Source organism: Pseudochaenichthys georgianus, unplaced genomic scaffold (assembly GCF_902827115.2).
Source record: "Pseudochaenichthys georgianus unplaced genomic scaffold, fPseGeo1.2 scaffold_595_arrow_ctg1, whole genome shotgun sequence".
In the NCBI taxonomy this organism is placed as follows: domain Eukaryota; kingdom Metazoa; phylum Chordata; class Actinopteri; order Perciformes; family Channichthyidae; genus Pseudochaenichthys; species Pseudochaenichthys georgianus.
The window spans coordinates 892-26,500 of record NW_027263154.1 but is presented as its reverse complement, the minus strand read 5'-3'; the positions used below and the strand labels follow the sequence as shown (position 1 = coordinate 26,500).

Below are 25,609 nucleotides of genomic sequence, written 5' to 3'. Positions count from 1 at the left end.
CCGTAGAGACACACGTACGCAGATAGGAGGCTTTGGCCATACCGTATAGACACACGTACGCAGATAGGAGGCTTTGGCCATACCGTAGAGACACGTGTACGCAGATAGGAGGCTTTGGCCATACCGTAGAGACACGCGTACGCAGATAGGAGGCTTTGGCCATACCGTAGAGACACACGTACGCAGATAGGAGGCTTTGGCCATACCGTAGAGACACACGTACGCAGATAGGAGGCTTTGGCCATACCGTAGAGACACACGTACGCAGATAGGAGGCTTTGGCCATACCGTAGAGACACGCGTACGCAGATAGGAGGCTTTGGCCATACCGTAGAGACACACGTACGCAGATAGGAGGCTTTGGCCATACCGTAGAGACACACGTACGCAGATAGGAGGCTTTGGCCATACCGTACAGACACGCGTACGCAGATAGGAGGCTTTGGCCATACCGTACAGACACACGTACGCAGATAGGAGGCTTTGGCCATACCGTACAGACACACGTACGCAGATAGGAGGCTTTGGCCATACCGTAGAGACACGCGTACGCAGATAGGAGGCTTTGGCCATACCGTAGAGACACACGTACGCAGATAGGAGGCTTTGGCCATACCGTACAGACACACGTACGCAGATAGGAGGCTTTGGCCATACCGTACAGACACACGTACGCAGATAGGAGGCTTTGGCCATACCGTAGAGACACACGTACGCAGATAGGAGGCTTTGGCCATACCGTATAGACACACGTACGCAGATAGGAGGCTTTGGCCATACCGTAGAGACACACGTACGCAGATAGGAGGCTTTGGGCATACCGTACAGACACACGTACGCAGATAGGAGGCTTTGGCCATACCGTAGAGACACGCGTACGCAGATAGGAGGCTTTGGCCATACCGTATAGACACACGTACGCAGATAGGAGGCTTTGGCCATACCGTATAGACACACGTACGCAGATAGGAGGCTTTGGCCATACCGTACAGACACACGTACGCAGATAGGAGGCTTTGGGCATACCGTACAGACACACGTACGCAGATAGGAGGCTTTGGCCATACCGTATAGACACACGTACGCAGGTCGAGAGACAGAACACATGTTGGGATGCTAAAGGTTTTAAACTACAAAGGAAAGGGATTCACAGCCACAGCAGTTAGAGATGCACCGCACCATCCACACGTCCTGCACGATGGTTCCACATCGCACACAGAACCGTGCGAGGAGTCTTCGCCGAGAGGTGAGGAAACGTTTTGTTAATGTAACATTTGATCAAATTGTTTATTATAGACTAATTTAATTTACATTTTGCATGAAAGAACTACATGTTTGTCAAAGCTGTAAATAAAAAGTCTCTAGACAAAAGTTGAGATTGGTTGCTGGTGCATCTCCAACAGCCTTTAGACCAGGGGTCACGACAGGGCGAGGGGGTGGAAACACACAGACAGCATGGGGGGGGGTCTGCAGAGAGTGTGTGGCCCTCAGACTTACCTGCAGCTCCTTGAGGCAGAGCAAGAGAAGGGACACAGGAAGAAGGGTTAGTGGACTGAAGACACACGTTAGAAGCTGAACACACAGCGACACAGAACACTCAGTGAAGAACAGGCAGTGCTTCAGAGAGGAGCAGAGGTCGGGTTGTTCTTTCTTTCCTCTGCGGTTACGTGACTCACAGAAACACGCCTTGTTCTCGTCTGTGGCTCGTACGGCGATATCACACTCACTTGAGTCCAGTGCGTTGGATCAACACAATCATCTATAAACAACCCCTTTGTTTCAGAGCAAAATAATACTTTCTGAATGTTCACATAATTATCTGTCTTTTTACAAAACATTGTGAACAACTTGACGTTTCTTAAGAAAGAAAAGTGCAATTTAAAACCTGTTATGCTTCAGTTTATCACGTGCAGGTCCTTTAGTCGCCGGTATCTGGAGCTGAGCCATAGAGTACTTCACCTGTTGTGCAGCATCCTGACTCACCACCGCGATGCTAAATCCACGCTATTAAGGAAGACGTGAAGTTACCCCCTGCCTTCTAAATACAATATATAAACAAGTACATCCAAGTCGTGGCAGCGCGTGAACAACAGGGTTCCACGACACCACAGTTCTGAAACATTAATGCACGAATGCTAAACGAGGAGATGTTAGTCGATAGATTTCCTTAATGCTTAAATATTTACACCCCGAACCTCTGGAGTAAAGCCAGCGCTCAGCTTCCTCTCTCACCTCGGCGTCCTCCAGCTCCACGTCCAGGAAGTCGAAGTCCTTGAAGACCCCGAACTGCTGCTCGCTGCCGTCCTCCCCCATCAGGTCCTCCTCCCGCACCACCTCCTCCACCGTGGGGATCAGGCTGGTCTGCTGCTCCGCCGAGTCCAGGTCCTCGCTGGAGGAGAACACCACCTGCACATCGGGGAGATGGTGGGAGTACACATGACAACAAAGCAGATATACACACCTGCAGTGATTTCAGAGAGACTGGAAGAGAAGGAGGAGGAAGAGGAGGAGGGGGAGGGTCTTACGGAGGGGTTTTTGGGGATGCCGGACTCGGGTCCACACAGAGACAAGACGTTCATCAGCCGCTCCCTGGTCCTCCTCTGCAACACAAGCACCATGAGACTGTCTTTAAACACGCAGCAGGAACATGCTACACAGCTCTTATGTAATAGATCATTATTAAACAAAAAGAAGAAATCATAAAATCCCTTTTCCCACGTTTACATTTTAAGACTTTCGAAAGATGGATTTAAGTATTTACAATGATGCCCTAATATCTATCACCGTGTGTGTGTGTGTGTGTGTGTGTGTGTGTGTGTGTGTGTGTGTGTGTGTGTGTGTGTGTGTGTGTGTGTGTGTGTGTGTGTGTACCTGGGACAGCTGGGGTCTCTTCCAGCTGACCGGCACCAGCCCGTTGGAGTTGGACCCCGAGGAGGTGGACGAGGTGCTCCTGGTCACAGCGATCACCTGAGGCTTCCCGTTCCTCCCGGCCGCAGAGCGCTGGTCTCCGTACTTATGCCCGATGATCGGTGTCTAAACACGGGGGAGATAATCAGTTAGACATGCGACAGAAGGGAGGGAGGTGACAGACAGGAGGGAGGGAGGTGACAGACAGGAGGGAGGGAGGTGACAGACAGAAGGAGGGAGGTGACAGACAGAAGGAAGGGAGGGGACAGACAGAAGGGAGGGAGGTGACAGACAGAAGGGAGGGAGGTGACAGACAGAAGGAAGGGAGGTGACAGACAGAAGGGAGGGAGGTGACAGACAGAAGGGAGGGAGGTGACAGACAGAAGGGAGGGAGGTGACAGACAGAAGGAAGGGAGGTGACAGACAGAAGGGAGGGAGGTGACAGACAGAAGGGAGGGAGGTGACAGACAGAAGGAGGGAGGTGACAGACAGAAGGAAGGGAGGGGACAGACAGAAGGGAGGGAGGTGACAGACAGAAGGGAGGGAGGTGACAGACAGAAGGAAGGGAGGTGACAGACAGAAGGGAGGGAGGTGACAGACAGAAGGGAGGGAGGTGACAGACAGAAGGAGGGAGGTGACAGACAGAAGGAAGGGAGGGGACAGACAGAAGGAAGGGAGGGGACAGACAGAAGGGAGGGAGGTGACAGACAGAAGGGAGGGAGGTGACAGACAGAAGGAAGGGAGGTGACAGACAGAAGGGAGGGAGGTGACAGACAGAAGGGAGGGAGGTGACAGACAGAAGGGAGGGAGGTGACAGACAGAAGGGAGGGAGGTGACAGACAGAAGGGAGGGAGGTGACAGACAGAAGGGAGGGAGGCGACAGACAGAAGGAAGGGAGGGAGGTGACAGACAGAAGGGAGGGAGGTGACAGACAGAAGGGAGGGAGGTGACAGACAGAAGGAAGGGAGGGAGGTGACAGACAGAAGGAAGGGAGGGAGGTGACAGACAGGAGGGAGGGAGGGGACAGACAGAAGGAAGGGAGGTGACAGACAGAAGGGAGGGAGGTGACAGACAGAAGGGAGGGAGGGGACAGACAGAAGGGAGGGAGGGGACAGACAGAAGGGAGGGAGGGGACAGACAGACAGAAGGGAGGGAGGGAGGTGACAGAAGGGAGGGAGGGAGGTGACAGACAGAAGGGAGGGAGGTGACAGAAGGGAGGGAGGGAGGTGACAGAAGGGAGGGAGGTGACAGACAGACAGAAGGGAGGGAGGTGACAGACAGACGGGAGGGAGGTGACAGAAGGGAGGGAGGGAGGTGACAGACAGAAGGGAGGGAGGTGACAGACAGAAGGAAGAGAGGTGACAGACAGAAGGGAGGGAGGTGACAGACAGAAGGGAGGGAGGCGACAGACAGGAGGGAGGTGACAGACAGAAGGAAGAGAGGTGACAGACAGAAGGGAGAGAGGTGACAGACAGATGGGAGAGAGGTGACAGACAGAAGGGAGGGAGGTGACAGACAGAAGGAAGGGAGGTGACAGACAGAAGGGAGGGAGGTGACAGACAGAAGGGAGGGAGGTGACAGACAGAAGGGAGGGAGGTGACAGACAGAAGGGAGGGAGGTGACAGACAGAAGGGAGGGAGGTGACAGACAGAAGGGAGGGAGGCGACAGACAGAAGGAAGGGAGGGAGGTGACAGACAGAAGGGAGGGAGGTGACAGACAGAAGGGAGGGAGGTGACAGACAGAAGGGAGGGAGGTGACAGACAGAAGGGAGGGAGGTGACAGACAGAAGGAAGGGAGGGAGGTGACAGACAGAAGGGAGGGAGGTGACAGACAGGAGGGAGGGAGGGGACAGACAGAAGGAAGGGAGGGGACAGACAGAAGGAAGGGAGGGGACAGACAGAAGGGAGGGAGGTGACAGACAGGAGGGAGGGAGGTGACAGACAGAAGGGAGGAGACAGACAGAAGGGAGGGAGGGAGGTGACAGACAGAAGGGAGGAGACAGACAGAAGGGAGGGAGGGAGGTGACAGACAGAAGGGAGGAGACAGACAGAAGGGAGGGAGGGAGGTGACAGACAGAAGGGAGGAGACAGACAGAAGGGAGGGACACCAAACTGTTCTTGGTAGGGTGTGAGTTTTGCTTCTTGTGATCCACCTGGACCACATGTTGTTGTGTTGTCAGGTAAATGATCTTTGATGTCACACTCCGAGCACTCAGGAGGAGTCGTCACGCTTTGAAGCAACACAATAAAAGATCTTAAAAGACTTTATATCAATATTGTGTTTCATTGCAACTCATCGTGTTCTCTATACCAGCGGTTCCCAACCTGTGAACGCATTTGCAAGTGGGCCGCCAAATAATTTGCAAAACATTATGATTTGTGTGGAAACATTTCATTATTAATATCTTTTCCTTTCTCTTTCTTGATCCTCCTTAGCAACGGTCACTACAGTCCTTAGCAACGGTCACTACGGTCATTACAGTCCTTAGCAACGGTCATTACAGTCCTTACTAACGGTCATTACAGTCCTTAGCAACAGTCATTACAGTCCTTAGCAACAGTTACTACAGTCCTTAGCAACGGTCATTACAGTCCTTACTAACGGTCATTACAGTCCTTAGCAACGGTCATTACAGTCCTTAGCAACGGTCATTACAGTCCTTAGCAACGGTCACTACAGTCCTTAGCAATGGTCACTACAGTCCTTAGCAACGGTCATTACAGTCCTTAGCAACGGTCATTACAGTCCTTACAGTCCTTAGCAACGGTTATTACAGTCCTTAGCAACGGTCATTACAGTCCTTAGCAACGGTCATTACAGTCCTTAGCAACGGTCACTACAGTCCTTAGCAACGGTCATTACAGTCCTTACTAACGGTCATTACAGTCCTTAGCAACGGTCATTACAGTCCTTAGCAACGGTCACTACAGTCCTTAGCAACGGTCATTACAGTCCTTAGCAACGGTCCTTAGCAACGGTCATTACAGTCCTTGACAGCGGTCTATTCTACTGGATCAACAACGTGTCACATGTTCTGAATCGACCAATCAGAACTTTATTAAGCCTCCATATTGTTTATGGTTGAATGTGCGGTGCGAAACTTTTTTAGATTCTTAAGTGGGCCCGAGTTCAAAAAGGTTGGGAACCGCTGGTCTAGACGGCAGCTGATTTGAAGTTACTTCGACGGGATCCTAATAAAGACCAGAAGCAACAGGAAACGCTGCAGCACCTCGGAGATGTCGAAGTGGAAGTCGAGCGTTTTCCCCGGCAGCTCTTTGGAGGCGTTGTTGAAGATGCGAGTGAAGGCGATCTCTGGAGAGCCGCAGGACTCTGAGCTGTAGGAGCGCTGAACATCGTCAGGAACCACAAGGCTGGCCGAGCGAGAGACCACCAGCTTCAGGATGTTCTGAGCCTCCTTCCAGTGGGGACTCTGAGGGGGGCGAGAGAGGTCAGAGGTCAACAGTGAGGGGTCAGAGGAGACAGAGAGGGGTCAGAGGATTTTAGATTTATTTTTTGATATTTCTTATATGTTTTACTATCAGTATCAAACCGAGCGTCAGACAGCTTTGTTTTCACGCAGAATAATTATGGGATGGATGTCCGTGGGTCTGACACTGAGATCTCTGAGTCTCTTCTTTCCGTAGAGGAAGTAAAGAAACCTCTGGATGTATTTGTTGTTTGAGGAGCGATATACTACTCACAGCTTTAAGACGATATTATTTTCTTTAATGCGGTATTTTCACCTGAAAGTGGGCGGGGCATAATGTTGACGTCAGCGCCCTCATGCTATATTTATCTAGTAAAACCCCATGTATTCATATGGACTTGTAGGAAAATGACTTTACTTTGTATATTAGATACGAGGGAGTACTTCGGACAATTGAAGGTACATCTGTGCAAAAGTTTAACTCAAAATCTCAGATGTCAACATGTACATTTCACATTTGTTTTGGGAGTTTTGCGGGTAAAGGTACAACTTACTCAGATTTACTGGTCTCAGAATATTTTAGACATTTCTCTGAACTTGTTATATATTTGGTTATCTTGAATAACATGAGATGAATGATAAAAGTGTAAGTTATTTCTAGTACCCCACCATTACCTCAGGATGTCCGTTTTATGTCTTCCTGATTTAGGAGTTTAATTTTAGAAGTAAACATGATATTACCACCAAGGTCATTTCTTTAAAGATTGTTTTCTAACCTACAATAGTGAAGAACATACGTGGCGCTAATACATGTCTGCTTCTCACCTGGACGTATTTCCCGATGATCTTCATGATCTCCAGGTTGAACTGTTTGACGGGCGCCGCCGATAGGTCGACGTGACTCAGCAGACTGTGGATGATCTGCAACAAGGACTGCTGCATGCTGGGAAGTCCCTTCTCCAACAGCTGAGGGACAAACAGAGAGAACATCAGCTTAGATATTAAAACAGGCAGAGATATCAAAAGTATTAGTAGTAGTGTAAGAAGTAGAAAGTACAGGTATTTGTGTTCAACATGTGAGAAGGAAAAGTAAAAAGTAGTGGAGTAAAGTACTGATACCAGAAACATGTACTTAAGTACAGTAACAAAGTATTTGTACTTCCCACCTCTGGCTACAGGCAGAAATGTCTCGACAGATGATAACAGTAAAATGCAGAGGTAGTCCCTCGTACCTCAGCCAGGTAGGTGACCAGGTTCAAGGTGATGTCAGCGAAGGCATCGTGCAGGTATCTGCAGACCACGTTGATCCAGTTGCTGCAGTCTCTGGAGTAGCTGTGTGTGCTGTAGAGGCTCATCATGTGGGCCAGGTTAGAGAGGGTGGGAGACTTCTCCTCCGCACACACCTTCGCTATCTTATCCGCCGTCTCCTTACAGAACGCCGTCGGGCTGTCAAAGTGCTGGATCAGGTGAGGGAGCAGGCACAGGATGTTCAGAGGGAAACCTGCAGGGAGAGTCACAGTTAGCACGTCTGAAGCTAAGATAGCCAGAGAGAAACCAGCAGGAACACAGTTAGCACGTCTGAAGCTAATATAGCCAGAGAGAAACCAGCAGGAACAGTTAGCACGTCTGAAGCTAATATAGCCAGAGAGAAACCAGCAGGAACACGGTTAGCACGTCTGAAGCTAATATAGCCAGAGAGAAACCAGCAGGAACAGTTAGCACGTCTGAAGCTAATATAGCCAGAGAGAAACCAGCAGGAACACGGTTAGCACGTCTGAAGCTAATATAGCCAGAGAGAAACCAGCAGGAACACGGTTAGCACGTCTGAAGCTAATATAGCCAGAGAGAAACCAGCAGGAACACAGTTAGCACGTCTGAAGCTAATATAGCCAGAGAGAAACCAGCAGGAACACGGTTAGCACGTCTGAAGCTAATATAGCCAGAGAGAAACCAGCAGGAACACGGTTAGCACGTCTGAAGCTAATATAGCCAGAGAGAAACCAGCAGGAACACGGTTAGCACGTCTGAAGCTAATATAGCCAGAGAGAAACCAGCAGGAACACGGTTAGCACGTCTGAAGCTAATATAGCCAGAGAGAAACCAGCAGGAACACGGTTAGCACGTCTGAAGCTAATATAGCCAGAGAGAAACCAGCAGGAACACGGTTAGCACGTCTGAAGCTAATATAGCCAGAGAGAAACCAGCAGGAACACGGTTAGCACGTCTGAAGCTAATATAGCCAGAGAGAAACCAGCAGGAACACGGTTAGCACGTCTGAAGCTAATATAGCCAGAGAGAAACCAGCAGGAACACGGTTAGCACGTCTGAAGCTAATATAGCCAGAGAGAAACCAGCAGGAACAGTTAGCACGTCTGAAGCTAATATAGCCAGAGAGAAACCAGCAGGAACACGGTTAGCACGTCTGAAGCTAATATAGCCAGAGAGAAACCAGCAGGAACACGGTTAGCACGTCTGAAGCTAATATAGCCAGAGAGAAACCAGCAGGAACAGTTAGCACGTCTGAAGCTAATATAGCCAGAGAGAAACCAGCAGGAACAGTTAGCACGTCTGAAGCTAATATAGCCAGAGAGAAACCAGCAGGAACACGGTTAGCACGTCTGAAGCTAATATAGCCAGAGAGAAACCAGCAGGAACACGGTTAGCACATCTGAAGCTAATATAGCCAGAGAGAAACCAGCAGGAACACGGTTAGCACGTCTGAAGCTAATATAGCCAGAGAGAAACCAGCAGGAACAGTTAGCACGTCTGAAGCTAATATAGCCAGAGAGAAACCAGCAGGAACACGGTTAGCACGTCTGAAGCTAATATAGCCAGAGAGAAACCAGCAGGAACAGTTAGCACGTCTGAAGCTAATATAGCCAGAGAGAAACCAGCAGGAACACGGTTAGCACGTCTGAAGCTAATATAGCCAGAGAGAAACCAGCAGGAACACGGTTAGCACGTCTGAAGCTAATATAGCCAGAGAGAAACCAGCAGGAACACGGTTAGCATGTCTGAAGCTAATATAGCCAGAGAGAAACCAGCAGGAACAGTTAGCACGTCTGAAGCTAATATAGCCAGAGAGAAACCAGCAGGAACACGGTTAGCACGTCTGAAGCTAATATAGCCAGAGAGAAACCAGCAGGAACACGGTTAGCACGTCTGAAGCTAATATAGCCAGAGAGAAACCAGCAGGAACACGGTTAGCACGTCTGAAGCTAATATAGCCAGAGAGAAACCAGCAGGAACACGGTTAGCACGTCTGAAGCTAATATAGCCAGAGAGAAACCAGCAGGAACACGGTTAGCACGTCTGAAGCTAATATAGCCAGAGAGAAACCAGCAGGAACACGGTTAGCACGTCTGAAGCTAATATAGCCAGAGAGAAACCAGCAGGAACACGGTTAGCACGTCTGAAGCTAATATAGCCAGAGAGAAACCAGCAGGAACACAGTTAGCACGTCTGAAGCTAATATAGCCAGAGAGAAACCAGCAGGAACACGGTTAGCACGTCTGAAGCTAATATAGCCAGAGAGAAACCAGCAGGAACACGGTTAGCACGTCTGAAGCTAATATAGCCAGAGAGAAACCAGCAGGAACACGGTTAGCACGTCTGAAGCTAATATAGCCAGAGAGAAACCAGCAGGAACACGGTTAGCACGTCTGAAGCTAATATAGCCAGAGAGAAACCAGCAGGAACACGGTTAGCACGTCTGAAGCTAATATAGCCAGAGAGAAACCAGCAGGAACACGGTTAGCACGTCTGAAGCTAATATAGCCAGAGAGAAACCAGCAGGAACAGTTAGCACGTCTGAAGCTAATATAGCCAGAGAGAAACCAGCAGGAACAGTTAGCACTAGGGTTGCCAGAAACTGACCATGATCAAAATCGATTATTCGGCAGCCCTGGCGAATAATAATCGATTATTCTAACCCTAACCCTAACCCATTTACAATTATTAATACTATTACTATTATTAGCATATATATATTTATATATATTTTGGTTGAAACTAAGCCAGAAAAAAAAAAAAACATAAAAAAAAAATGTATAAATAAAATCGATTTTTAAAAATAATATTCGATTATGGAGACTGTAGCGAATATTCGAATAATCGAATAATCGCTGGCATCCCTAGTTAGCACGTCTGAAGCTAACCAGAGTGAAACCTACAAAGAGAAACATAATTTAAAGGTGTATATTCCACGTCGGAGAGCTCCTCTCACCTGCCGCCTGCGACGGGTCCACCAGAGTGTGTCTGGAGACGCTGATGAGCTTGCTGAGCAGGTGGATGGTGAGCTCCTGGGTGGAGGCGGAGGTGAAGCCCTTGAGGAACAGCTGCAGCAGGCCGGGGAAGCTGTACCACTTCAGCTTGTTCTGAACGTTCTCCAGGCGCTGCCGGCTGTCCGCCCGCTCCAGAGGAAGAGGACCCAGCAGCGTGTTCAGCAGACGCAGCGCCAGCAGGTACTCAAACTCATAATCCGACTCCAGGAGCGAGGCGGCGATCCAGAACACGGTGGCCATGAGGTTGGAGGGGTCCACGGGGGGTAGGGCGTCTCCTCCTGGACCCCCACCCCCTCCGAGGCACGATAAGCTGCGAGTGCGAGCGAGGTTTCCGTGGCTGTTAGCGAGGCGATCTGCGACGTCCAACGTGTTGCTGCGACGCCTGTCTGCCTTCTTCTCGCCCACCAGCGACGCTCTGAGGGAGTTGCTGCGGTTGTGCAGGAAGAGACCCCCGCTGCTCAGGTTCAGCTGACCCGTGCTCTTTCGGTTGGCCGCAAACTTGGGACCCAGCAGGTGGTCCCGCGCCGCAGAGGTCCTGAAGGAGGAGAGGAATCAATACAGCACCTTTCAACACAAAGCCATTCAAGGCGCTTTGCAAAAATGAAAGACATTAAGAAAATGGCATTTAAGAACAATCATTAAAAAGATAATAAAAGAAACATTAAAAGAAGAAATACGTGAATAAAAGTTACAGTGCAGTTTATATATGAAACCAGTCTGTTAATGACGTGCAGGGGTCCGGTGGTAATGTCAACAAATAATACATTTTCTAAGCCTGTCAATTGATGATGTTGCAATAAAGAATTTATGATAAAATTAAAAAAAGTCAAAGCCGAAGAGTTTTTATCTCTCGTTGAGCTTTTAAAAAATGCTTGTTTGATATATAACTTATTTTAATAACAAGAGGCTGAAGTGCAGATCACAAGAAAAAATATTATATATAAATTACAAAATTATAACAATTATATATCAATACAAAATAAAAATAGTAATATTTAAATTTAAATAATTATTCTTTGCTTCATGCTTTCAGTCTGTTGCAGCAGCCTCTAGTGTTCGGAGCGCGTACTACAACTAAACCCAAAAGGGTTATCCTGACGGAGATTCATTATAATTCAAGAATACAAATAAATGGTTTCAAGGATAATATTTAAAAAAGGAAAATTAATAATAAATTCATAATTCATAAAAACTAAAAATATGGATAAAAAGTAAAACATCATCTTATTATAATTTACAGCCCAAACTTTTTCTAAATCTGTTTTCAAAGCCGGAAACATGAACTCGGAGAGAGGTCCCTGACAGCATCGTCTGTCCTCACGTTCAGGTCTTCAGTGACAGATACACTTTGAAGGGAGGCCGTGTTTCACGTCAGGACTTACTGAGCTAAGGCGGTGAGGAGGTCGTAGTTTTTGACGGTGTCGGCCAACGTGTCGATGCCCGACTCCAGAGTCAGGAGGAGTTCGATGACGAAGCCCTGAGGAGGAAAAGACCTGGGGTCAGTTTCTACTGTATTATGTCCCGACCTGCGCCTCCTCTCCAGAGGTGAGTAAAAGTATGTTAAAGTAGAAGGTGTATTATGTCCTGACCTGCGCCTCCTCTCCAGAAGTGAGTAAAAGTATGTGGATGTTAAAGTAGAAGGTGTATAATGTCCCGACCGCGCCTCCTCTCCAGAAGTGAGTAAAAGTATGTGGATATTAAAGTAGAAGGTGTATTATGTCCCGACCTGCGCCTCCTCTCCAGAAGTGAGTAAAAGTATGTGGATATTAAAGTAGAATGTGTATTATGTCCCGACCTGCGCCTCCTCTCCAGAAGTGAGTAAAAGTATGTGGATGTTAAAGTAGAAGGTGTATAATGTCCTGACCTGCGCCTCCTCTCCAGAAGTGAGTAAAAGTATGTGGATATTAAAGTAGAAGGTGTATTATGTCCCGACCTGCGCCTCCTCTCCAGAAGTGAGTAAAAGTATGTGGATGTTAAAGTAGAATGTGTATTATGTCCCGACCGCGCCTCCTCTCCAGAAGGGAGTAAAAGTATGTGGATGTTAAAGTAGAAGGTGTATTATGTCCCGACCGCGCCTCCTCTCCAGAAGTGAGTAAAAGTATGTGGATGTTAAAGTAGAAGGTGTATTATGTCCCGACCGCGCCTCCTCTCCAGAAGGGAGTAAAAGTATGTGGATGTTAAAGTAGAAGGTGTATAATATCCCAACCTGCGCCTCCTCTCCAGAAGTGAGTAAAAGTATGTGGATGTTAAAGTAGAAGGTGTATTATGTCCTGACCTGCGCCTCCTCTCCAGAAGTGAGTAAAAGTATGTGGATGTTAAAGTAGAAGGTGTATAATATCCCAACCTGCGCCTCCTCTCCAGAAGTGAGTAAAAGTATGTGGATGTTAAAGTAGAAGGTGTATTATGTCCTGACCTGCGCCTCCTCTCCAGAAGTGAGTAAAAGTATGTGGATGTTAAAGTAGAAGGTGTATTATGTCCTGACCTGCGCCTCCTTTCCAGAAGTGAGTAAAAGTATGTGGATGTTAAAGTAGAAGGTGTATTATGTCCCGACCTGCGCCTCCTCTCCAGAAGTGAGTAAAAGTATGTGGATGTTAAAGTAGAAGGTGTATAATGTCCTGACCTGCGCCTCCTCTCCAGAGGTGAGTAAAAGTATGTGGATGTTAAAGTAGAAGGTGTATTATGTCCTGACCTGCGCCTCCTCTCCAGGGTCTCCCACCGTCTCCACCAGTCTGGACAGGATGTCGGACAGCGTGCCCAGAGTCAGAGGCTGCTTCAGAGCTCTGAAGATCTGGAAGGACCGTCCTGCATAATGTCTGGAGGAGCAGGAGAGAGCGGTCTGCAGAGACACCTCGCTCAGCAGGGAGTCCAGCTGGAAACCTGGGGGGGGGGGGGGGGGATATCATCACCTGAACCCGGGGGGCTTGTGATGGATAATAAGACCCGGCTTTAACTCAAAGAACCCGGAGTCTTGATTTTATTCATTTAAAAATGATTGTTTTGCAGAAAAACTGTTACTTCCTGTCCGTCTGCCCTCCACATATTTATAAACTGATATACATTTAAACTGGAACTAAATATGAAACAATTACAACTAAATATGTATCAAATATATAACCCAATATATGAAAACCAAAAATATATAAATAAAAACATTCAAACTAAATTAAAAGTTTTACATAAAAATTAAATATATACAAAAACTACAGAAGAAGATTCGGGTCGGGTGAAACCAAAGTCAAGATTCAGATTTTTTTCTAATAATTCTCCGAATTAGAATATGTTGTAAATATTTTCATGAGAATATTTTTTTCTGATCAAAGTCAGAATTCTGAAATAAAAAAATAATAATCTGAAAACCTCAGAAGTGAGAATTATGACTTTTCTAAACATTATTAATAAAAATAACAACTTTTTTCTGAAAAAAAAGAAAGTTTAATCGCAGATTTTTTTTCTTTTAAGAAAAACTTAAAAGAAAAAAAATCTGTGATTAAACTTTCTTTTCTTCAGAATTCAGATTTTTTTCGAGTTTTTTTTCTTAAAATCTCAGAATTTCTTTTTATGACTTTTTTTCTCAGCAATTTAAGAAAAAAGTCAAAAATTCTCAATTTTTTAAAAAACATTTTATTTTATGAGAATTCTGAGAAAACCTTTTTGTTCCTTTTCAGAATTCTGAGATTTTATTTTTTTTATTGACCGGAATTCTTCCTGCGGATTGATATGACTACTCAGTCCCTTAATAAGCTGCACTCTGCTATCGAGATATAACAGACTGCCGGCTTCCCAAATTGACCAATCAGAATCGAAGGTTTAATTAATACGTTTGTGATAACAACAATCAACAGGAAGTACGGACCTGAGGGCGAGTGTTTGAAGACGGTCACCACGTGCCGCACAAACACACTCAGCTGCTCGGCGCTCTTTATGTTCGGGTTCTTTGGAGAAACGTCCTCGTGGTTCCACAGCGGGCCACGCTTCCTAAACACACACACACACACACACACACACACACACACACACACACACACACACACACACACACACACACACACACACACACACACACACACACACACACACACACACACACACACACACACACACACACACACACACACACACACACACACACACACACACACACACACACACACACACACACAGGTCAGGAAATGTGTTTCAATACAGCGAATTAATAACAGCACACCTGAAAACATCAGGTAAACATAGGGAGGATTAAAGCTGCCAGTATTTTGTTCCTGCGAGTTCAATAAAATCATTCTATCAATAAAAATGTATAAATTAAAAATTACACAATAAATGAATAATTACATTAATAAATGTAAAAATAAAATACGTTGCTTAATAATTAAAAATACAAAAACACGTGATTTGCCCCGTGCATAAAAAAAATAAATATTTGTACTGATTTATTAATTAAGTCGTACATTTAATATAATGGCAGCTTTAGACCTCCATAGGATGCCAAGGTGTCACCAAACCCAAACCATGCGATGTAAAGATACCCTTTGAGACACAGCTGGAGGCGTGAAGGCAGATTATTGAACAGAAAGAGAAACTCGGTGAACGCGTGTTGATTTGATGCAAACTGATAAATACTGAAGGCATTCAAAAGGAACGCACATTTCAGCTTTGATTGACTTTTTCACCCCCAAAAAACAGACAAGAGAGAGAGATCAATTAAGCTGTGGGATTCATTGCAATTTTAACTTTCACCACATTAATTAGGGCGACGTTAGTTATCAATTAAGAAGTTATCAATTAAGAAGTTATCAATTAAGAAGTTATCAATTAAGAAGTTATCAATTAAGTCTGTAAGGTTTGCTCAGACAAAGACTTTAATTAGATTTTCATCCATTGTCCTGAATTAAACTAAAATCGATCCGTCGTGGGCCAGGTTATTTAATAGTAATATTGGTGTCTGTGTTGATGTCAGTGTTGTTGTTGTTGTTGTTGTTGTTCCTCCTCTCACCTGGACGTGATGAACTCGATGAGAGCTCTGACTTTCTCGTCTTGTTCTGCAGAAGCGTCGACCTCGCTGATCAGCGGGGGGGCGAGGTGGGTCACCCCCCCCGCCCCGAGGCTGGAGGAGGAGCTGAGGCCGGAGTCCGTCATGGCGGAGGGGAGCAGCTCCTGCACGCCTGAAACAACAACAACAACAACAACAACAACACACACTCAGTGAGGGAAACACTTCATAGATAACATTTAATCTGATGCAGAGTCTTTAGGAGCTTCTGGGACTTTGGTTACAGTTGAAACTCAATGAAAGCAGTTCTGTCCCCCTGTGTGTTGGTTGTTGCTGCCCCTAGTGGTCTGCTCTGGTACTACAACACATGCGTTTTCAGATACGCCGACATGTGAGGTCGCTCTCACCTGTGGGGTTGATCTCTACAGCTTCTCTCACCTGTGAGGTTGATGTCGGGGGCGGGGGGCTTCACGGTGAGGACTCTGGGCTCGTTGTAGTCCCTGTTCCTCAGCAGCACCATGGCCACTGACTGCACGCTGCTGTTCGCTCCCTGAACCACCAGCAGGTGGAGCAGCAGGCGCTTACAGTGCTCGTACACCTCGGGGTGCTGGTGGTCAAACCCTGAGGAGGAGGAGGAGGAGGAGGAGGAGGAGGAGGAGGAGGAGGAGGAGGAGGAGGAGGAGGAGGAGGAGGAGGAGAGACATATTAAAAGAAGTTACTTTTATTTTAAATTGAGGGCAGTAAGAGAGCGAACGATGAACCTGTGGGATTAATTGCAATTATAACTTTCACATTAATCAGGGTGACGTTGGTTATCAATGAAGTCGGTACGGTTTGCTCAGACACAATCTGTCGTTAGATTCAAGTCGGGAAGTACTGCCTGCTCAGCCCGTACAGACAGAGCACTGCTGCATGCGTTGTGCTCGTTTAACCCCCGACATCCCAACACGGGTGGGAATAGCCGAATGCAGTGATTCTCAAATGGGGGTACGCAGACCCCTGGGGGTACGTTGGGGTACTGCAGGGGGTACGTGAGATTTAAAAAAAGGTTAATTAAAAAAATAATGTCAGTAAAATAAGTTAAATAGAAAACACAATTGTATATAAAACATTCCTAGAACCACCAAGGGGTCCTCGTATAAACATGTCAAATGTGTGTATTGTGTTTTATAGTTTTTCACAATAACATATGACTCCGTGGAAAAATCTGTTTTTAAAAGTGTTATGTTGTTGTTGAGTTAAACATCACACACTGAGGGAACTTCACTATATTGTAATTATTCATAGAGGCTAGGGGGTACTCGGCTGAGAAAATGTTTCAAAGGGAGTACGTTACTGAAAGAAGTTTGAGAAGCACTGATTTAATGAATAAAGAACATGCTGGTGCTTCTGGCCCACTTTGATATGTTTCTCAAAAGGCGCGTTCACACTGCGGTACTTTTCCCACAAAGGTAAGTACAAAGGTTTACAAAGGTGAACTAAGTACAGATCGCGTTCACACCGGAATAAGTCCCTGAGGGTGGATTAGGCAAATGAAGCCGCTGACGTCACTTCTTCTTCTTCTGCTGCTTTGGGTTTACTGGCAGGCCGCAAACCACTTCACGGCGTATACTGCCACCCAGAGTCCCCGGCCGGAAGTCCCCGGAGTTGGGGACTGGCTTCAGGAGAAGCTGCTGGGACTCCCAGCAGCTTCTCCTGAAGCCTTCCCAGTAAATCTCCAGAACGCCGACACCTCCTCATCTCCACCGCTCCCATGCTTTATTTTGTGCTGCCATAAGTTAGTCTCTCTGCGTTTCTGCGCTGGGCTAATGCTAATGCTAATAATGCTAATGCTAATAATGCTAATGAGAGGATAATAAAATGGCGGCTTCACAACAATTTTTGGGAGTTTTACGGGGCGTGGTTTGCAATCCGCCAGCCAATCAGGAATATAGCTCTTTTCTCACAAAGAGCCGCTCCAAAGTCCCTGCTCTCTAGCAGGGACTTTCGAGCGGGAAAAAAGTGTTCCTCAAAGTGTGGATGTATTGTTGATTTAATGTGAGAAGTCAAGCTGTCATTATTAGGCTGTAAACTGTTGGGGTTTGGCTTCTGGATATTTGGGGAGTTAGGTGGTCCTCGGGTGGTCCTCAGGTGGTCCTCGGGTGGTCCTCAGGTGGTCCTCAGGGGGTCCTCAGGGGGTCCTCAGGGGGTCCTCAGGGGATCCTCAGGGGGTCCTCGGGGGGTCCTCAGGGGGTCCTCAGGGGGTCCTCAGGGGGTCCTTGGTATGAACAGCTTTGACACACTGATGTCGAGGCACGTGGTACTTGGTTCCTGTCAGACTAAACAGTGGGATAGTGCCCACAGCTCACCTATGAAGATGGCGTGCAGCAGGAGGTGCAGGTAGGCGTTCCACTCCACTTTCACCCCGTGGTCCACGATGAGGTCTGTGAGGAGGATCACGGCGATGTTACACCTGCAACACACACATTCAACGTTTATAGTAAGCACAGGAAGTAAAGCACGTCGGCTAACGTGGTCCAAACGACTCGATCTCCGGCCAGGCGAACTCTTCCCCGTACCGAGGAGATATTCAGGATTCATTTATAATAACAACTCAACGATATTATAACATGTAATATATGTTATATTTATATTACCAATCAGTTCAATGAGAAGAACGAACGTCTGTAATCTGATTACTTTAAACAGTCAGGGTTTATTACATTTAAGATAATTTGTTGTTATCGCTTTTTGGATCTGTAAGACCCGAGCGAGGGAGGTGTTTAGTTACATAAAAGATTTACAACTTTCCTCTCAGACGTTTGCGTTACAGTGAGCCCAGGAAATAAAGGGGCGGGGGGGGAGGGTGTCACCTGTGCAGCGGCACCCCGGGGGCGTTGGTCTCCGGCAGGTAGTCCACCAGAGGAGACCAGCAGCCTCCGGTGGGGGGGAAGGGAAGCGGCTCGGGCCGGTTGTGGTCCATCACCTTCAGACGCCAGTTAGCATACAGCGGCATGGAGTCACCTGAAGGGGGGGGGGCACGGAGAGGAGGTTAGATTCAATGATATCCTGTTATAGTTTAATCAGATACACTACTCCCACAGAGGGGGCGGAAAAGAGCCAGACAGCTTAATGTTCCCTGAGAAGCATGCTTAAACAAATATTAAAGATTACAAAAATAACAGCTCTGAGGCTTTAGCAGCCAGGTATGTCTTGCACAGTTATTAACGGCATATATATGTATATATTGCACATAGTTGGTATTTAACAACAAGGGCTGTTATAGTCTGTGTTGTTGTGTGTGCGGGCTCTACAAGACGTCCTCTTACTCTTCTCCTCCTCGTAGGACCCTCCGGAGCTGCTGCTGTATCGAGACTCCAGGCGGTGGTGCTGCCGGTTCAGATTACTGTTCAGACCGCTGTAGATGTCCAGGTGGGTGTAGCTGCACACAAACACAGCGGGGGTTTCATAAAATGAAAATGGAGCACTACTCATGTTCCCCCCGTGTCGGAGTCTCCTGCTGACGGCATGTTTCCTGTGTGTCGGCTCATACCTTTCCTCCATGTTGGGGTCTTTCAGCTTTACGTCGTGATGCCCTTCGGTGTTGGGCACCATGGTGTTGCTGCTGGAGGTCGTTCCTGAGGAGAGACAAGCAATAACAAAACAGTTCAGAATCAGGAGGCAGATTGACCTCCACCAATCAGTGCGACCGTGCTGAAGTTCCTCTATAGCCCAACATTAGCCTCCTTTAGCTTAGCGGTGGTGACGTGAAGTCATGTGACCGTGCTGTAGTTCCTTTATAGCCCAACATTAGCCTCCTTTAGCTTAGCATTGGTGACGTGAAGTCATGTGACCGTGCTGTAGTTCCTTTATAGCCCAACATTAGCCACCTTTAGCTTAGCGGTGGTGACGTGAAGTCATGTGACCGTGCTGTAGTTTCTTTATAGCCCAACATTAGCCTCCTTTAGCTTAGCGGTGGTGACGTGAAGTCATGTGACCGTGCTGTAGTTCCTTTATAGCCCAACATTAGCCTCCTTTAGCTTAGCGGTGGTGACGTGAAGTCATGTGACCGTGCTGTAGTTCCTTTATAGCCCAACATTAGCCACCTTTAGCTTAGCGGTGGTGACGTGAAGTCATGTGACCGTGCTGTAGTTCCTTTATAGCCCAACATTAGCCACCTTTAGCTTAGCGGTGGTGACGTGAAGTCATGTGACCGTGCTGTAGTTCCTTTATAGCCCAACATTAGCCACCTTTAGCTTACCTGAGGTGACGATGGGGATCTTGTAGCTGGAGGTGATGCGGTAGTATGGAGGGTTGTCCATGTGAGTGACGGCTGAGCTAACAGGCTCCGTGCTCTCCAGCTCAAACATCAGCTCCTCCAGCAGCTGCATGGTCTTATCTCGACCCAGATACACCACCACACGCTTCACCTGAGGACACACACACACAAAATGCATGATGGGAGACATCTTGAAGGGCAGGGTTTAGACCTTCCTCTGCGATAAAGCTTATAGATTAACGTGCAATTCCGTATCTGCCACTACGGCTTGTGGTATTATATGAATAAAGCTTAATTGATGAATTGATGTAGCATTTGGACTCACGTATAGCAGGAGGCTGGGGTCGCTGCTGACCCCCGACATGCTGGTGAGGAAGTGCAGGATGATCTTCAGGTTCTTCGGCCAGCTGTCGGCTAACGTGGTCCAAACGTTCTCGATCTCCGACCAGGCGAACTCATCCCCGTACTGAGAGGATATTCAACGTTTCAGGATTCATTTATAATAATAATAATACCGACTCAACGATATTATAAAATGTGACCAACCAGTTCAATGAGACGAACTGGACTCCAGGTAAATCAAACGCTTGTAATCGGATAACTTTAAACAGTCAGGGTTTGTTATTAAATTTAAGATTATTTTTAGTTTTTTCACTTTCTTGATCTGTAAGACCAGAACAAGTGAGGTCCTTTGGTACCGTACTTTTCGGACTATAAACCGCGACTTTTCCCCCCATTTTCTTTGTACAGCTAACGGCCACTAGGGGACCTCCTACATCTATGGATTTTACAGGTAAAATTAACCACCTTAACACTACGGGCTCTAGGACCGGTCCGCGCCCGCCACCTTTAAGCGGCGGGCTCCAGCAGGAAAAGCTGGAGGCCGGAAAAGAGAGAGACAGGTAGCACGCCAAAGTAAAAGTGGAACCGAGAGACAGAACGAGAGCAAGACAGACAGACAATTTAGCTATAGTCCGAAAAGTACGGTACTTCAAAGATTTAACCAATTACAAAAAGGGTTTTTTTCTCAGAATGTTGTCTTTTTTTCAGAATTCAGTTTCTTCTCAGAAAATGGTTATTTCTCACAGCTTTGACTTTTGTCAAGAATTATGTTTTTTCTGAATTTCGTGTTTTTTCCTGATCTGACTTTTTCTCAGAAATGTCTCTTTTTTTTTAGAAGTTACTTTTTTCTCCAGAATATGTAATTTCTCAGAGTTTTAACTTTCCTCAGTAATTTCTATTTTTTCCGCATCATTTTGTATTTTTTCCGCATTATTCACTTTTTTATCAGAATTTTGACTTTTCTCAGAGATTTAATTTTGTTCAGAATTCATACAAAAAATGCTAAGAAAATAATTTGGCTCAGAATCCAGTTTTTCACTCAGAATTCTGTTCTCTGCTAAGTCTTCACCAGAGTTGTGCCGATAGGAAATGTATTAAGAGCATTTCTCCAGCTGTCCCTCTCACCTTGGCGGTCATGAACATGAGGTTGTTGAGCACCATGGTGGTCGCTCGAGGTGAACCCCAGCCTTCTCCTCTCAGCCAGCGCCGGCTGTTCACCATCATCGTCTCCCGCTCCTCCTCCTCTTCCTCAGCGCTGCCGCCCTCCTCCGCCCGCCTCGTGGTGGGCTTCAGATCAACCAGCTCCACGTTGTTCATCCACGGCAGCAGGTAGTGCAGCATCACCTGCCGGCCACCAGGGTGCGCTGTCTGGATCCGCTGACTCACCTCTGGAGGACAGGAAGGCAGAGAGTTAGAGAGCGACAGGAAGTCAGAGCGTTAGAGAGAGGATGATGGAGGTGTGGAGCTTCAGACCTGAGAAGATGGGCAGCGTGAGCTCGGGATAGGTCCGGGCGAGTTCCTCTGACAGCTGGTAGTAGGAGACGGAGTAGAGGTGAGGCAGCGGGGAGGGGGGGGTCAGGATGCCGTCGCCTCTCTGGATCTCCAGTTTGTGGGCGTACCGGAAGAGCTTCGGCTCCAGGATCTGATTACAGATCAAAGCGTTAAGATCCATGACAGCGATATGGGTGAAAGGAAAAGTACTTCTTAAACTGCTGTGACTATGTACACCTTTTAGGATAATGTTGCTACGACCCAATTGTTTTTATTTTATTTCATGTCTTTTTTTTATTATATATATTTCAATTTTATTTATTTCAAATTATGTCCTGGCTTTTTTTGCCTTTCACGTTTTTGAGTAAGCCATGTCCTGTCTTCTAAATATGTTGTTTAAAAGAATGAAAAGTGTATAAACATATTATTTAAAAATAAAAGTGTTAATATCAGAGCTACGTGTGATGAAGGGAGGATGCATGTACCTGCAGCAGCTGCATGGCCGCCTCGTAGATGTCTCTGGAAGAATCCGCAGCTTTGAACAGGATCAGGTTCAGAAGCACCACCGTGTCAAACTGGTAATCCCTGAGAGGAGGAACGGAAACACGTCCGTCACAACCGGCTCCGTTCAACTAAAACTGAGACTAAATCTGTTGGTCCATAAGTTTACAAGAGGCTGCACAATTCACTCCATTTAGTCTCAGTGCGCATCGAATGTCCTTTGTGTGTGTGTGCGTGCGTGTGTGTGTGTGTGTGTGTGTGCGTGTGTGTGTGTGTTACCTGTTGTGGAACACGTTCGCGATGGCCCTGAAGCAGCCTGCAGCCACGCGGCGGGCCCCGGTGTAGCAGCGGTCCACGGCCCAGAACATCAAGTTACTCTGATCTGGGTTCAGCTCCAAGAGCAGCATCACCGCCTCGCAGCCCAGCTGGTGCACCTGAGGAGAACCAGCGCTTTAGGATCTGTCTAACAACTGCACACTCCTACTGTACCTTTAGGATCTGTCTAACAACTGCACACTCCTACTGTACCTTTAGGATCTGTCTAACAACTGCACACTCCTACTGTACCTTTAGGATCTGTCTAACAACTGCACACTCCTACTGTACCTTTAGGATCTGTCTAACAACTGCACACTCCTACTATACCTTTAGGATCTGTCTAACAACTGCACACTCCTACTATACCTTTAGGATCTGTCTACCAACTGCACACTCCAACTGTACCTTTAGGATCTGTCTAACAACTGCACACTCCTACTATACCTTTAGGATCTGTCTAACAACTGCACACTCCTACTGTACCTTTAGGATCTGTCTAACAACTGCACACTCCTACTGTACCTTTAGGATCTGTCTAACAACTGCACACTCCTACTATACCTTTAGGATCTGTCTAACAACTGCACACTCCAACTATACCTTTAGGATCTGTCTAACAACTGCACACTCCTACCTTTATACCCAGTACTCCTCCACATGGGTCTGCTCAGACTGTCAGAAACATGTCAGTGATAATTAAAGATGGCAGCTCTCACCTTCTTGTCCTGAGAGTCCAGGATGTTGTCGAGCCACTTGTAGAGGTATCCATCAGAAGAGAGACCCACGTTGTCAGCGACAGGACCGCAGCACAGCACCGCAGACATCGCCTGAGCAACAACAGCAACACGCTCACCAGTCAGTATGGATTGTAAACAGTGGTGGAGTGATGTTGTATTTCTGTGTTGGACCCTGAAGGCAGCGTCAATGGGCTATGAAGGAACTCCAGCACGGTCACATGACTTCACGTCACCACCGCTAAGCTAAAGGCGGCTAATGTTGTTCGTGATGACATGAGTTGTCTCATTTAGACACTTGTTAGCAACCTCAACTGGTGTCTGTTGATATGCAGTGTATATATATATATATATATATATGTGTGTATTAGTACCTTGAGAGCGCAGTACTGGTGTCGGTTGATCTGCATGTTGCGGTCGCTGTATCGGTCCAGAGGAGTGAACATGATGCTGAAGGGTCCGGCCCAGTGGCTGAACAGCATGAACAGACTGTGTCTGAGGGACTGCTGCGGGAAGATCGTCCTCCTCTGGTGCACTGCGCACACACACACACACACACACACACACACACACACACACACACACACACACACACACACACACACACACACACACACACACACACACACACACACACACACACACACACACACACACACACACACACACACACACACACACACACACACACACACACACACACACACACACACACACACACACACACACACACACACACACACACACACGGGTTAATTAATAGTCAGTATGAATTGTTTGATCTGAACAGTGATAGGTGAGTGATAAGTACCGGGGACGTTCTGGATGATGTTGGCCACCAGCGCGCTGAAGTGGCAGCGGATGTCCTTCAGGGTGTCCGAGTCTTTGTCGTTCTCGGCCTCCAGCAGCTGCCGGGTCAGATCCACGTACTCCAGCAGCGCTCCGTTCAGAGAGTGGCTCTCTGCGTCCAGACCCCCGCTGGCTCTGTGAGAGCAGCACAGGAGCATCTTTATTAGTATGACCGTATTGACCTGAATATTAGACGACCCCGAATATAAGACGACCCCGAATATAAGACGACCCCGAATATAAGACGACCCCGAATATATATAAGACGACCCCGAGGACCCCGAATATAAGACGACCTCGAATATTAGACGACCCCGAATATAAGACGACCCCGAGGACCCCGAATATAAGACGACCTCGAATATTAGACGACCCCGAATATAAGACGACCCCGAATATTAGACGACCCCGAATATAAGACTACCCCGAATATTAGACGACCCCGAATATAAGACGACCCCGAATATTAGACGACCCCGAATATAAGACGGCCCCGAATATAAGACGGCCCCGAATATTAGACGGCCCCGAATATAAGACGGCCCCGAATATTAGACGACCCCGAATATAAGACGACCCCGAATATAAGACGGCCCCGAATATAAGACGGCCCCGAATATAAGACGGCCCCGAATATTAGACGACCCCGAATATAAGACGACCCCGAATACCCGAATATAAGACGGCCCCGAATATTAGACGACCCCGAATATAAGACGGCCCCGAATATAAGACGGCCCCGAATATAAGACGACCCCGAATATTAGACGACCCCGAATATTAGACGACCCCGAATATAAGACGACCCCGAATATTAGACGACCCCGAATATTAGACTACCCCGAATATAAGACTACCCCGAATATTAGACGACCCCGAATATTAGACGACCCCGAATATTAGACGACCCCGAATATTAGAAAACCCGAATATAAGACGACCTCGAATATTAGACGACCCCGAATATTAGACGACCCCGAATATTAGACGACCCCGAATATTAGAAAACCCGAATATAAGACGACCTCGAATATTAGACGACCCCGAATATTAGACTACCCCGAATATTAGACGACCCCGAATATAAGACGACCCCGAATATAAGACGGCCCCGAATATAAGACGGCCCCGAATATTAGACGACCCCGAATATAAGACGACCCCGAATATAAGACGACCCCGAATATAAGACGGCCCCGAATATTAGACGGCCCCGAATATTAGACGACCCCGAATATTAGACGGCCCCGGCCCCGAATATAAGACGGCCCCGAATATTAGACGACCCCGAATATTAGACGACCCCGAATATAAGACGACCCCGAATATTAGACGACCCCGAATATTAGACGACCCCGAATATTAGACGACCCCGAATATAAGACGACCCCGAATATAAGCCGACCCCGAATATTAGACGACCCCGAATATAAGACGACCCCGAATATAAGACGACCCCGAATATAAGACGACCCCGAATATTAGACGACCCCGATTATAAGACGACCCCG

The 25,609-nt window shown here is 47.1% G+C and overlaps 1 protein-coding gene across 1 annotated transcript in view; it reads right to left on the bottom strand.

Moving 5' to 3' along the window:
* Nucleotides 1-24,256, bottom strand: part of fryl (furry homolog, like) — a 58,252-nt gene extending 33,996 nt beyond the window's left edge. Inside the window, exons 1-25 of the mRNA XM_071202591.1 lie at nucleotides 24,061-24,256; nucleotides 23,624-23,784; nucleotides 23,232-23,342; nucleotides 22,477-22,631; nucleotides 22,182-22,281; nucleotides 21,679-21,847; nucleotides 21,331-21,593; nucleotides 20,189-20,329; nucleotides 19,846-20,014; nucleotides 19,138-19,222; nucleotides 18,914-19,026; nucleotides 18,458-18,608; nucleotides 17,954-18,057; nucleotides 16,044-16,226; nucleotides 15,609-15,777; nucleotides 14,472-14,593; nucleotides 13,308-13,495; nucleotides 12,001-12,095; nucleotides 10,561-11,153; nucleotides 7,568-7,836; nucleotides 7,161-7,301; nucleotides 6,138-6,338; nucleotides 2,872-3,033; nucleotides 2,526-2,600; nucleotides 2,233-2,406 (exon numbers count right to left, since the gene is read on the bottom strand). Coding sequence (XP_071058692.1) covers nucleotides 2,233-2,406; nucleotides 2,526-2,600; nucleotides 2,872-3,033; nucleotides 6,138-6,338; nucleotides 7,161-7,301; nucleotides 7,568-7,836; nucleotides 10,561-11,153; nucleotides 12,001-12,095; nucleotides 13,308-13,495; nucleotides 14,472-14,593; nucleotides 15,609-15,777; nucleotides 16,044-16,226; nucleotides 17,954-18,057; nucleotides 18,458-18,608; nucleotides 18,914-19,026; nucleotides 19,138-19,222; nucleotides 19,846-20,014; nucleotides 20,189-20,329; nucleotides 21,331-21,593; nucleotides 21,679-21,847; nucleotides 22,182-22,281; nucleotides 22,477-22,631; nucleotides 23,232-23,342; nucleotides 23,624-23,784; nucleotides 24,061-24,256 — 4,290 coding nt within the window. The remainder of the gene's footprint in view (nucleotides 1-2,232; nucleotides 2,407-2,525; nucleotides 2,601-2,871; nucleotides 3,034-6,137; nucleotides 6,339-7,160; nucleotides 7,302-7,567; nucleotides 7,837-10,560; nucleotides 11,154-12,000; nucleotides 12,096-13,307; nucleotides 13,496-14,471; nucleotides 14,594-15,608; nucleotides 15,778-16,043; nucleotides 16,227-17,953; nucleotides 18,058-18,457; nucleotides 18,609-18,913; nucleotides 19,027-19,137; nucleotides 19,223-19,845; nucleotides 20,015-20,188; nucleotides 20,330-21,330; nucleotides 21,594-21,678; nucleotides 21,848-22,181; nucleotides 22,282-22,476; nucleotides 22,632-23,231; nucleotides 23,343-23,623; nucleotides 23,785-24,060) is intronic.
* Between the last annotated feature and the right edge of the window lie 1,353 nt (nucleotides 24,257-25,609).